The sequence below is a fragment of the Oryctolagus cuniculus genome, chromosome 5 (assembly GCF_051225735.1).
Source record: "Oryctolagus cuniculus isolate XC-2025 breed Fujian yellow rabbit chromosome 5, ASM5122573v1, whole genome shotgun sequence".
NCBI lineage: Eukaryota > Metazoa > Chordata > Mammalia > Lagomorpha > Leporidae > Oryctolagus > Oryctolagus cuniculus.
In genome coordinates this window covers 100189549-100203257 of record NC_142871.1, presented here as the reverse complement: position 1 = coordinate 100203257, position 13709 = coordinate 100189549, and the positions used below count along the sequence as shown (strand labels likewise).

At 34.1% G+C, this 13709-nt stretch overlaps 1 protein-coding gene across 50 annotated transcripts in view; it reads left to right on the top strand.

Moving 5' to 3' along the window:
- Nucleotides 1–13709, top strand: part of RIMS1 (regulating synaptic membrane exocytosis 1) — a 532587-nt gene that overhangs the window by 402962 nt on the left and 115916 nt on the right. For 26 of the 50 annotated variants that reach the window (XM_089333028.1, XM_070073890.2, XM_070073888.2 and 23 more), the window contains one exon: nt 4886–4998. In XM_089333028.1, the coding sequence (XP_089189154.1) occupies nt 4886–4998 (113 nt within the window). Of the gene's footprint in view, nt 1–3589; nt 3773–4885; nt 4999–8734; nt 8765–13709 lie in introns of all 50 variants that reach the window. The other 24 variants (XM_089333025.1, XM_089333024.1, XM_051854555.3 and 21 more) reach the window with 3 other exon arrangements.

Sequence of the window (13709 nt, the reverse complement as noted above, 5' to 3'; positions counted from 1 at the left end):
CCAATCCAGCTCCCTGTTGCTGGCCCGGTAAAGGAAGCGGAGGACAACCCAGGTGCTTGGGGCTCTGCTGCCCACGTGGCAGACCTGGATGAAACTCCTGGATCCTGGCTTTGACCTGGACCAACACTGGCCATTGCAGCTATTTGGGGAGTGAACTAGTGGATGGAAGATCTGTGTATCTCTCTCTGTCTCTCCCTTTCTCTGACTTTCAAATAAATAAATAAGTCTCAGGAAAAAAAAAAAAGTAAAACACTAGTCTTAAGTGAAGACAGCAGGTAGAGATTGAACTCAGTGACAAATATTTGATGCGTTTGAAGATGGTGAACTAGAGTGGGAAATGCTTAAATTTGGATTGGAATTTTGCTCCAGAAGCCACCTTTTTGTTTTAAAAATCAAGATGCACAAGCATACAGTATTCATTATGTGCAATTTCCCATATATTTGATCCTACAAACTTTTAGAACATTTCTGTTTTTATTTTAATTATATTAAAGGCAGAATTACAGAGGGAAAGACAAAGGAGAGGCATCTTCCATCCTCTGGTTCACTCCCCAAATGAATGTAACGGCTGGGGCGGGGCCAGGCCCAAACTAGGAGACTGGAACTCCATCTGGATCTTCCACATGAATGCAGGGGCCCAAAACTTGGGTCAACTTCCTCTGCTTTCCAGCGTGCATTAGCAGGGATACTTCTGTACCAGAAGTGAGGCACCCCAGACTCTAACCTGCACCCATATGGGATGCTGGTGTTGCAGACAGCGCTTTAGCCTGCTGAGCCACAATGCTGACCCCGTCAGAACAAAATTCCATCAAGTACTGCCAACAAATTGATTCTGGACATATGTTTTCTAAATTGAGGTTAATGATACATCCAGAGATGGGAAAATACCACTTTTCATCTCATGATACACAAAGGAATCCTGTCTCACTGGGCTAAAAACAGAGCAAATGTTGAAGCTTCACAGAACTGTGTAGATCTGGCCTCTACTGCATTTGAGCTCTTGTCTTGTTCCAAGTCCCTCAGTTTTTCTATCTGGAAAACGGTAACATTATTCTTTTGGAAGGTGTGAGAATATAAAAATGTACACACGTGTATACACATACATATTTCAACAAGTTCATAGAAAATGGAATTAAAGGATGTATTTTTATTTTGGTGCAGAGAAATTTTTATACTGATGTGGTTTTTTCATAGTATACATTTCCCATGAACTCTTTGAAGACTCCCTTATATGCAAGGATTTCAAATTTCACTCTGTCGGAATGAACTTATATTTTTATTTCATTTTCTACACTTTTTGAAACACCCTCAAACATATATACATACATACATACATGTATGCACGTATTCACACATTCATTCCTTGCCTGGTGTGTATAGATAGATGGTGGCTCTGTATTGATAGTCAGTAAAGAATAGTGTTTTAACAATTATTTTCCTTATTTATCATTCACACCCACTTCCGTGCTCTAGTATTGTTCTTATTTTCTTTCATTCTCCTTACATTCTTAGCACATCGCATTTCACTAAATAGATCAAGGCTCAACAGCCTGGATTCTCTCAGCTTTATGCTCCTGTACTTCTGAATTTAATTATCCTTTCCTTTTGCCTAAAATGAGCTGTGCTTGGCTCTATTATCTCTCCTCTGCAAAAGCTAGATCTTCTCTCCTCAAGCTAGCATTTTTCCTCTGCCCAGGACTCCCTCCTGTAATGTAGCCTTGCTGTCAGTTCCTTTCTCTTCCTCAGGAAACGTGGTTTTCTCTTTCTGTGTGTGTCCTCGTGCTTGCTACAGATCTGCTGGTACCAGAAACTGTTTCATGATTGAGGGACTTTCAGTTCATGTCAAAAGTAAAGCAGATCTTCTGCTAAAAGGTGAACCTCAAATCGTACAACCTCTGCCAACCCCCTTATAGTGCAGAGCGTGGACAGCTAAGTCGCATTTCTTGAGCTATGTAATATTCACGTAGGAAGCCATTTATTTGCTCATTAAATCGCTTTTTATACTCTTGCCATTTAGTTTTTGCCACATGAAATCTACGTAAATTGTTAATATTTCAAGGAACATTCAAGTTCTTTTAGTGCTTATGAATTGCATTAAGGAGTGAAGCAAGATTGAAATTGCAATATCCATGAAATTACTCAGTTTCTAGGGTGAAAACTGTATGATTCAATTTTTGATCCACATTTAGAACATATATCTCCAGTAAGTTTATTCTAATGTTAATGTTCTTAAAGACTAAAGAAAAAATCCTTTTTTGTCATTGGAGAGGACTTGATCATATTACCTTTTTCATACACAGTAATTCTATCCAATTGAGTTAATACAAAAAGTCAATTTAGAATGAACCATTTTAATATATAGAATAGTGTCAGTTCCTTTTTATTTTAATTTGGAAACTGAAATAACAAGTCAGGTTTCAGGGTCTGAATTAGGGTCTGATAAAGCATTAATCCATAGCTCAAGAAGACAAAATACACATTTATTAAAGACCTTTGCTGTACCTTCTTGTTCTCTACAACCTAACATTTTTCCATTTTATGACTCTCAAATGGAGGAGCTGCCCTGTACTAGAATTATCAAGACTGTGAAAATAGTTTCAGTTAAAAGAAATATTGTCAGCTCATGCATGTTGAACAAAGTGTTCGTTGATATACCTATAGGGATGAAGATATGTTCCTTATTCTCACACATTTTTAATTTACTTGATATGTGAATTATACCACAATGCTCTGAAAAGGGTGAAGTGTTATTTCATTCCTCTGTCAAACAAATACATACTGGATATTTTAATCATACATATTTTATTTAAAACATATACAGAAATGATGGCAAAAGCATGTATCTGTTTTAAACAAGTATGCACGTGAAGATGTTTTAAATTCTTAATCCTTAATTCATAAATAGGCTTCATGTAATTTTGAACAGCATATTAATATAACTGTCAATATGGTGACAAACAGCTTTCAGAATTTTTATATCTAAGTAGACAGGTTTTATGTATCTGTATAATTCATTTGGAAGTAATCACTTGTATAATTATTGCATTCTCCATCTTACTGTATTACTTTAATTTTTTTGTCTGCTTCGATTAACGTTGAAAGTCCTGCTTTTCCATCTATTTGGCATAGACTTGTTTACTGCAGAGTAAAATTGTGAGCATTATAAAAACCTGCACAGAGTGCTACAGTGCATCATTTCTTCTTGAAGGCAGGTCCTTGGAATATCCCTGCATTCATCAATCTGATTTTACACATTCAGTCAGCCACCATATCTTTATTGCACCCTTGTTCTCAGTTCTACACCCTGGAGCAAGAGCTCAGGAAAAACAAGAGGCTGTATTTTTAGAGCTTGTGGAACACAATAAGAGGTTTATTACATTGGTGTAAACTACACTAGCCCTTAAAAAATAAAGCATGGTGAGTCACATTGGCAATAGCAACTTGTCAGTTGTATTTGAATTCCATTTAAGTATTTGTGTGGTGGGGTTTCTTGTTAGAGTAAACAGGTTTTTTCCTTGGACAAATGTGTTGGTATCAAAATGCATGTAAACCTGCTGACTGAAGATCTTTTTTGGCCCTAATGTTTTAGGGTTCTCCCACCCTGTCTTTCTAGAAGGGGACACGCAGCCCCAAGAACAGCTGATCAACCAGGCATTAGGGGAAAGCACCCTGCTCGCTCCAGGTCGAGCGAGCACTCTAGTGTCAGAACACTGTGTTCTATGCACCACCTTGCCCCCGGAGGGTCGGCGCCGCCTTCACCGCTCCTGACAAGGTCGCTACTCAGTGTCCAGCTCAGCATTCGTGTCCTGCCGGGTGTCGGTGTGGTGTTGTACATTCCTGAGCACTCGAAGCTTCCACTCATTATGACACCATACTTTTTTAATTCTTTCTTTGTGGCACTTAAGCCTCTCCTACATTTCTCTTTCACTTGCATATACCTTTACTGTGCTGGTGGTTTTCTACAGCTCTTGCCAATAAGCTATCATTGGAGATGAAATTTGGCTGTGTTCTGTCCTTTCATCTGTTTGTGGCATACTCATATATAATTTTTAAATGATGTTAAATTCCTATAATAAATTATCTGGAATTCAATATGTATTTACTTTAAAAAGCATATGAGGAATTTTTTTAAAAAAATCATTTTATATGAGGTTAGTAAAATCTTAGAATGTATTAAATTTCTATATTAGAAAAAGCTACTCGAAGGCCAGAAGATAGCAATCAGCTTAAGCCTGGGTAGCAGTAATATATCTGCATGTGTATCAGATGTTAATTTGTACTTTCTATCCTTGCATCAGTGTATTTTATAGCATCTGTCCAAGGTTATTTTAAATGTAGCTCAAAGTTTTTCCTATTTAAAAATACAGTACAAGTGAGTGGTAATTTATAAAAGTCTGCAGCTAGAATTATTCTTCCTAGTTGTAAATAATACTGGAACATATATATTGATTTAATAGTAGCAATTTTGGCAACAGCCTTTCTGAACTGGTTGATCCGTATTATTAAGATCCAGAGGCTGTCATTAGATACGTTTGGTTCAACCACAGTGAAAAAGGAATAACTTGCCTAGAAAGCACAGCTTCCTAAAAAAATTAATGAAAGGGAGTGAGTAGGATGCAGTTCAGTTTGGGAATTCATTATGCACAACTGTGTGTGGCAGACATTGCCTTACCTCTCTAGTTCCTTTTTATAATATTCTTTTGTAAAATCTCAGTTTTAAAATTTCAATAATTTTTTAAAATTTAGAACATTTAAAATTTTTTGCTCCCAAAGACCTTATTAGAGGGTTTTATGGTTTAGTAGTAAGAGGAAGAAATAAAACACTTCTGTCAAGCCATATTGGAGTCTCATCGTTCCATCCGCCTTTTTGCTTTTTAACCCGCAGAATGCACCGACAAGGAAGTCCAACCCAGTCTCCCCCGGCAGACGTGTCTTTCAGTAACCGCAGGGGAAGACAGCTCCCGCAAGTGCCAGTGCGAAGCAGCAGTATAGAACAAGGTATCCAATCAAGAGAGATCATTATCCCAAAATCTTGGATGTTTAGAATGTCTTTCTTTTATGTCTTTTATTAAATGAGTAGTATTTTGATGATAAGTGATTTATTGGATCCTAAGAATTTAATTTTTTTTTTTTTAGAATTTTATCCCCAGTACCTAGTTATTAGTAGTTCAGAGCATACATTCAGTTTTTGCTGAGTGAGTGAATGAATGAATTTTGGATGGTTATTTAACAGAATGGATGAAGACCTAGAAACACATTTTTTACAAAGAAATACATTTTTTAAAGAACACAGTATAATGTTGATATTTTTATGTGTTATAAGAAGACTTATTTTTATCAGATTTTTAAAACTTTTAAAACAAAATGAAACACTTGACAATATTGAATTCTTTATTAGTGTCTTATTTTAACTTGGTTAGCAATGGTCTGTATTTTTGCATAAGTTTAATGATAGTAAAAAATGATAAAGAAATGAAATGAGGCACATATTTTAGCATCTTTTTCAAAGTTCAGTTTGCTTAAAGATTATATTATTTTAATCATATTTACAGTGTGCTTTGAAAAGGAGAGAAGAGGATGAGCGCAAGAGAGAGAGAGAGAATGAGAATGAGAGACATGAAAAGCTATCTGATAATAGAAGCTAAATTTTCTAAACTAACAAGGATGAGTTAAATATTGGCTTAAAAATGTCAGTATTCTTTATGTGACCTATGGTGCTGTCCCTTTTCTCAGGAGGTGAATTGATTGGTTATCAGTATTTATTACCATGTGTTTCTTATCAGGGATTTGTTGATTTATGAAATAATTTCTAATTTGAAGAAATTGTAGTATAAATGCACTGGACTTCTGCTTAAAAGATATATCAAAAAATCTTCATCCCTATCAAATAACTGAAGAGTTAACATTTTGAATATTTTTTCCAACAGTGTCGATCGTTGCTGATGTAAAACTTGCATTTCATTCTATATTGAGAGTTCTGGGTAAATGTTTTCTCACTGAATTGAAGTGTGTTACTGAATGTGTCACAGGAATGTTACAATCTAAGATGTGTGCCTTGTATCAAAGACTGATAGCATAGTTTTGCCATGCAGAGTATTTGATTATAGAAAAACTAGTGGAGAAACTAAGAGGTGTCAACTGATTAAAAGAGTAATATTGGTGCAGAGAACTCTAGATTTGTTTCAGTCATGCATCCTGTTGATATGTCGTGCTTTAATTTTCAGGATTGTTATAAGGACTTCCATTTAGTTAATCAGAAAAATATGATGCCTTATGAAAATCTTTCTTTTCTAAAATAGCTGTTAATTTGTTGGAATTATCATTTCTCATGTTTTAACAAGCATTCTTTTCTCTTTTGGGGGAACATTTTGAGAAGATTATTTGTTATTGAAATTCTAGTTAGCAGTAAGTCAGATGAATTGTTTTAAAATTTACTTTTTAAAAATAAAACTTGGTGTTTATTTAAATTATCCGTTCATAAACTCCTGTTGCACAACTGAAAGACTACAAATTTTGGTGTTTAGCAACAAACACAGTTGCATATTTTGCTAAAGATTGATATTCAAAAAGTCATGTGCTCCTAAAATTCTTTGCATTTCCTCTAGTTGCAAATAAAACACTCTAGGGATTCTGCATATAGTGGGGGTACTGTATTTAATTCTCACATGGTTAGATTATAGTTATATTATTTCTGTAGAATTAAGAATTGTTTTTCCAGAATCAGTTGAGTTGTATGTTGGATTTTGATTTTTCAGGGCTCATGTTGTATTGTTATATCAATGTCATTGTTTATGATATTCATATTCACAGTTGTCTTTCACAGAAAGCATCAATTTTTAAGGTTTGAATTCAGGTGGGAAGAAGAAATGACTGAGAATAATACTGATGAATTTATTTTGATACTAAATATCACAAATACATTAGTTAATACTTTGAGGTTCTTGAAATATGATCTTAAGAGACATATAAATGCAGCTTTTTAAAAAGTGACAATAATCGTGTACTATACTTGTTCTTCTATCAGCAAAATAGGTCTGCTGTATTTTATGATGTTAATATGTGCTTTGGGACTTTTTGGTAAATAATGATACTATATACCATCACCTTATTAAAGATCATTTTAAAACTAAAAATTTCACAGGACAGTTATGTATGTACTAACATACTTTTTGAAAGCAGTTTCTGATTTTTTTTTCATGAACTAGATAGGATTTAGCACATTATTTTTAGGATTGACTTCACTGTTGTTCTTAAGTCTATGGAATACTTTTTTTCTTTTGGCATTGTTTGTTACACTTTATTCTGTCTTCTATAAATTAGAGTTTATTTGGATTTGTTAAAGCATTCTCTGAATTTGACTTTCTTATAGTCTTTTTTTTTTACTTTTAAGAAAAGAGATAGTTTTGTTTTTTTAAAGAAAGTAGTTGAAGAGATAAACAGCTGATTGGTAAGAACAAATATTTCAAGTGGTTGCAACTTCTTAATGCACTTATACAGTCATTCTGTTTGTATAATTTCTGGGTGCATTTACTTACATTATGGCTTTTGGTATGGATACAAGAACGATTTGACTGGGTGAATGGTTTTGTTTTGAAAATCACAGTTACTACTGTATTTATTGTATAAAAGAAATGTGGCTTATTTTAAAAGTTAACATGCCATTTGAAAAGGTATGTTTACTTAATTTTTGAAAAGGTAAAGTGGTTTTATTTTTTTTTTAACTGAGAATTCTAGCCTGATTGGTACATAGGGTGTGATTATAATTATGGTAAAGTAGACTTTGAGGAGAAACAAAGATGTGATTGCAGTACAGATTTTGAGATTCAATTATTGATAAGATAACTTTATCATTTGGGTATGTGATGATTGAGAACAGTGATTTCCACGAGATTTCTCTGTTTATATTTCGACATTTTATTTCAATGTAGTCCTTGTATGAGGTCAGAATAAAGGCAGCCTAAAATCATGTATAGAAATGTATGATTTTCTGAAACCAACCAAGTGATTTTTGTGTGTATGTTCAACCCAAAGTCATTTTAAGAAGTATTTTAAACTAAGTGTTTTAAGCCAACACTTAGGACATGCCAGTTATGTTTTATATGTTCCCTTATTATTTCTGCTACCTCAAACGCTAATGATATTCCCTTTCAAGAATATCTGGAAAGGCCATGTTATTTCTCAGTAAGTAATACAACCACAAGGAAGTAGACATAAATGTCTAAGAAAATCTCCAAAAAGCAAGTAATTTTACTTTGGGGCATTTCCATATAATTAGAGAGGGACAAAAGGATTATTTAAATTAGAATACATTTTTCCCATATGTAAAATGTTACAAAATGCTTTCTGCAGTTTACATAAAATGCTAACTATTTAGTAAAACATATAATTCTATTTTTTCATTTATCATGCATTTCAAGTCACCTGATTTAATATCATTTTGAAACAATAAGATTTTTGTTAATACTAAGAAAGTTTTAAATACATTTACAATAAAAATCAAGATGGATTTAAGTTAAAATCTTTAAATTGCTTGTATTCATTCTTTCTTTGATTAATTTTAGTACCATATTTGAGACTTCCTCATGGTTTGTCATTGCAGTTTATCATGTCACGTTATATGTTATGCATTTTTATTATTCATACCATTGTGTTAATTTACATTTCTGTGTCTAACTACAAATTTGCTGATTTCTTTCTTTTGTTTCCATCATTATGTGCATTTAATTCATTGAAGAACAAGACAAATATAACTCTTCCACAAAAGGTAAATATTAATGTAACTTTAATATTGCTACTTTTATAGCATAATGAATTATGTAATTGGGTTTATTGAACTGATGAGTGAAATTATTTAACAGGTAGTTATTTCCCTAAAATACTTTTGTAGGGCCTTTTATTTTAGTACTTTCATATTAAGTGCAACTCACATTAAAGAGAAAGAAACATTAAAAAATTAAGAATATTTTTGCCTCAAATTATTTGTACCCACTGACAGCTAGAAAACAATTCTCTTTGGAAAATAATAATTTATTTTTTCCTGCTCACATAGCCAGAAGATTTAATTCTTACCTCTATTCAGGGTAATACCTGGTGTAAAGAAACAGAAAATCCCTGGATTTTACTTTCCAGATAGGAATCACTTCAGTGAGTGTCCAAATTTCCACTGCTGTCGTGCATCTAGGAAAGGGCCGTGACTCCCCTAGGCCTCAGCATTGTATAAGCCTCATTAGTACTGTTTTCCTGAGAGAAATAGGGAAGAAAAACCATTCAGATTACTCTATTGGCAAATGACTGAATTCCTCTTTACTGTCTTCTTATTATGTTTTACTTTCAGTGTTTGCACTTAAGTTTCAAGCAGGTAGCAGGCCTCACTTCACACCTGCTGTTTCCTATTTAGTGTGAGTGGAGCCTTGATAATGATAAAGATTTGAACATGAGTTTTCAGTATAATATAATAATGGTATTACTAATACTTAACATTTTATTATGCTGTATGGTTTGATAAAAGTACATTTACTCCATATTTGAAAATGGATTAATGGTTGAGTTCATTTATTGCCAGTGATTGAGTTCATTTGTTGCTAGTAGTAACCCTCAAAGTTAGACCTGAAAACAGCATCATCCCTATTTTATGAGTGAGGAATCTAAAGTTGAGTGACACTGAGAGCCATTCCTGTTCACAGGGCTGATCAGTAGTAGACTACAAACCTAGCCCTCTTAATGTTGAACTCCTTCTGTTACATGTTGCTGTATCTATTTTAATACACAAAACCCAAATATATTATCCTAATGCCCAGTATATTTGAGTAAGTTACCCATCTCAGAATTGAAGAGAAAATGGGGAATATTTAATTAAATATTTTAGTCTGAATTTACAAAAATATGTTTATATTTTAGCACAGAGCATACCACTGTGGCATGATATCTGACAATTGAGTCAAAAATTGATACTAATAAAATATTATTCAATGAGATCTAGATGTTTTGATTCCTATACTTTACATACATTTGTGGACATCCTACATTTTTAATTTAGATATCAGAATACAACTTTCATTTCAGTACCAAAAAAATTGTCAATTAATTTCTACTATGAGACAGAAGAACTTAGTTGGGTTGGCAAGATACTTTTTAGAGTGAAAAACATTGGAATTCTATGTTGGAAATGGACTATATCCTAATGCATGTATCTAATTTAAATATTAGAGCTCTTCCACATATATTATTAGCCAAAAGCTGTAATTAGATCATCAAAGCTAAAACAAAAACAAAAGAATCCCAGAGTACCATAACCCAAAGTCTGCATGAGGAATATACACTCATGACTCAACAGAGCACACCAAGTTGTTACATTTTTATAAGACCAGTGGATCCTGGCTGAGAAGTGTCCTCACCCTGGAATGTCTTCCTTGAGACAACATAAAAATGTCTCACTGAGTAGACCCCATGACAGGAAGCAACCTGAGAAACTCCTGCCCAGATGCATCCAGTAAGGCAGAGAGCTGCAGAAGATGCTGTAGCCTTCCTCTGGCACTTAAGGTAGCTTCAGCCACCAAAGGGGCTCTTAAAGCCAGCAAAAACAGAATCAAATTAATTTGTTTAAAGTCAGATTTCAGGCTCACACATTCCAAAAGAATGAAAAGATTTCACAACCCAGAAATTCTGCTGTGAGCTAAAGTTCCACATGTCTGGGATCTCTCTCATGTTGGAGAATTCAGATTTTCCTGAGTGACCATTCCCTGGGTAATTGAGGAGTGGAATACACCATCCTGGCTGACTAGACAGGCTACAAGGCTCATTAGAGTTTGTTTTTGATGAACTCTAAATACATTTCTAAGGTAAAGAACGATCCCAGTTTGCTGGGAACTGAGAGATTTCCTGAAATGAAAGACTTTCCATGCTGAAATCAGGACAGTGGATGGTTCCACAAACTGTGACAATTGGTAACCGAAACTATAGGGAATGAGTCTATTAATTTTCCAACATGTTTGTAAAGGTACATTACAGAAATATAAAGCACTACTAGCATTATTAATGGCAGATAAATTTATTGAACAGTTACTACTTATGTGTCAATGACATGGCTAAGAGTATTATATATATATACATATATAAATATATATATATATAATCTCAACATATTTTCACTAGAGCCAGAGACTTAATGCCCTCACTTCCAACAGAAAAGCTAGAATTTAGAAAGATAGAACACTTGACTCCTTACCAGTCATTCATTTGGTAAATAGTAGAATACAGAACTAGAGAGAGAGACACAAGCCTCCCTCCAGAGCCCTTGTCCTTAACCACTTAGCTCCACAGGCACTTCAGCATTCACACAGCATTTACTGAGTACCTACTCTGCATGCATGCCACATGATTATAGTATGCACACAGTCATGGAGGGTTGTATTATCCTTGTTTTATAGAAACAATCAAAGGAAATTACTAGACTGCCTAAGGTAACAAAGCTCCCATGATGCAGAACCAGATCTGGTTGCATAGCCCACATTCTGTCCCGTGCACCACGTTGCTGTAATGTCCACCAGTCAACGTCAGAATCTTGGGGAAGCCTTCTTAGTTATCCTACCTCCCCTTGATGATGCAGTTTTTTGCCACTCAGTTAAATCTTCTATACCTGATGTGCTTGCTCTATTATCATACAACTTGAGAAAGGAAGCCAGTGTATTTGAACAAAGATATCATAACGTATCTTTGTGCTTAAAAAGTTAACCAAGAAGCTATAAGTGTTTGTGCTACTTAATTTACCTTTTAATTCCCTCTGTGTTGAAAGCTGAGAGACCATATCATTTTAGGCTTCTCAAACTGCTTTATAGGCCTATTTTAAATTATTCATTCTAAAAGTAAGCCAATTTTTCCCTCTCTGCTACATTTCTTGGACAGTTTTAAAGAGCCCATGAATGTAGTTTGGGGGCATCGAAATAATGGTTTAAGAAGATCAAAACTGAACCAGAAATTAAATGACTTCAAGGTGAGAAAAAATGTTATTGTCATAATACATTTCTAATTTATATGCCTTTAGATAGTGTTTCTTAAGTACATTAACTTTTTGGCTTTTGGAAGCAATTTTGAATCATAATTACAATACGACATACTGTCATTTCTTTGAGTATGAATTCCCTTTATCATTAAAATGTATCATTTATACACATTGAGAATGAAAGATAACTAGAAGTCCAATAAGTAAGTTATTTGAACAGGAGTAAAGGTTAAATAGCTTTTTATTGCCTTGTGGTTTCCTGTTTCACTAATATATTATAATTACTGCAACCAGATCATAGGGGCTATTTGAAGATTATCTGTATTCAACTGAATTTTAAGTAATAAGCTGCTATCATAAATACAGAAATTACTTGTTTTTTCCTTCTTTAAATGTTGGCAGTAAAAGTTTGAATGTTAAATTACAGAAAATATATTTTTATGAAACTATGAGCATTACTCACAATTGTGTAATTTATATTAAAAAGTAAAATCATTATTTTAGTAATTTGTTGCACAAGTTATTGTACAGATGATATTTGAACTATTTTGATAGTGTACTTTGGTTGTGAAATACATTATAGCAACAAATTATATACTTGCCTGGTGCCAAAATAAGTAAACTAAATTGTGTATTTTTCTGAATCAACGATTTTAACTGTCATTAAGTAGCAAAGAAGTTCAACTTAATTTACATTTTATTGTTATTTAGTATAAATGATGGCATATGAGTCCAGCATACACATTTCTGTTACTGTATGTTAGGACTTGAAGGTGCAAGTTTCTTAATCTTCTGGAGCATTAATTTTTCTGAACAATTATTTTAATTATTAAAAATAAAATTATCTAATTGGGCCAGTCCCCATGTAGTTGTCTTTCTGGTCGTCTCTTTAAACTTTGTGGATCCAAGAGAGTAAAGCAGCCCAAATAGAACAATCCAGAAGTTATGATTTTGATACTATTTTTCCATTTTCATGATTCAAATGTGCTTATTTTTAATAGCATCATAGGCTTTAAATATTTCAAGTACTTACTGTACCAACCAAGTTTCAACTTGCAAGATATACCCCCAGCTGAGGGAGCAGATCATTGTGCCGTTCATTCTGAGGTTGGTGGTGTAAGTACAGATGAACATAGAAGGCAGATGTCTAACCATGGACAGGTTCTTTGATGGCATTTTTTCTCAAGATATATATGTCCCCCAATTAAAGAGGCTGTCAAAAATGAAAGCTGAATTTAGTAAAGATACGGCACAAGAAGCCTTTTAAGATAGGTTCTGTTGCTATTAATGTTACCGCAATGATGACTACAGACAGACAGAAAATTAGAGATCAGTTGAGATAAACAGCGTGAAGCCCTTGGTGATTGGTTCTGTTATCCCCTAAAGAAGCCTTCATTTCATCGACTTCCCTCTATCAGGTTGTCTTCAAGGTGCCTTTTAAAGAAGACAGTGCTCCCTCTCAAAGCCTATATATGCTTTAAAAAAGTGACTTAACCCTGCGCAATGCCGAAGGGCAAGGCCAATGATACATTCCTTCATCAAGAGTCTAACTTTCTTACCTCTCAATGCCCAGCATTTTCAGTTATCCTTGGGCTTTGCTGTCCTCACAATCAGAAGTAATGGGGCTGGGAATCTTCGACTTTATTTTGGGTAGTTCAGTGGAAATAAGCATGCTATAACCAAAAACGGGCTTGTGGTTTTGGCTGCAGTG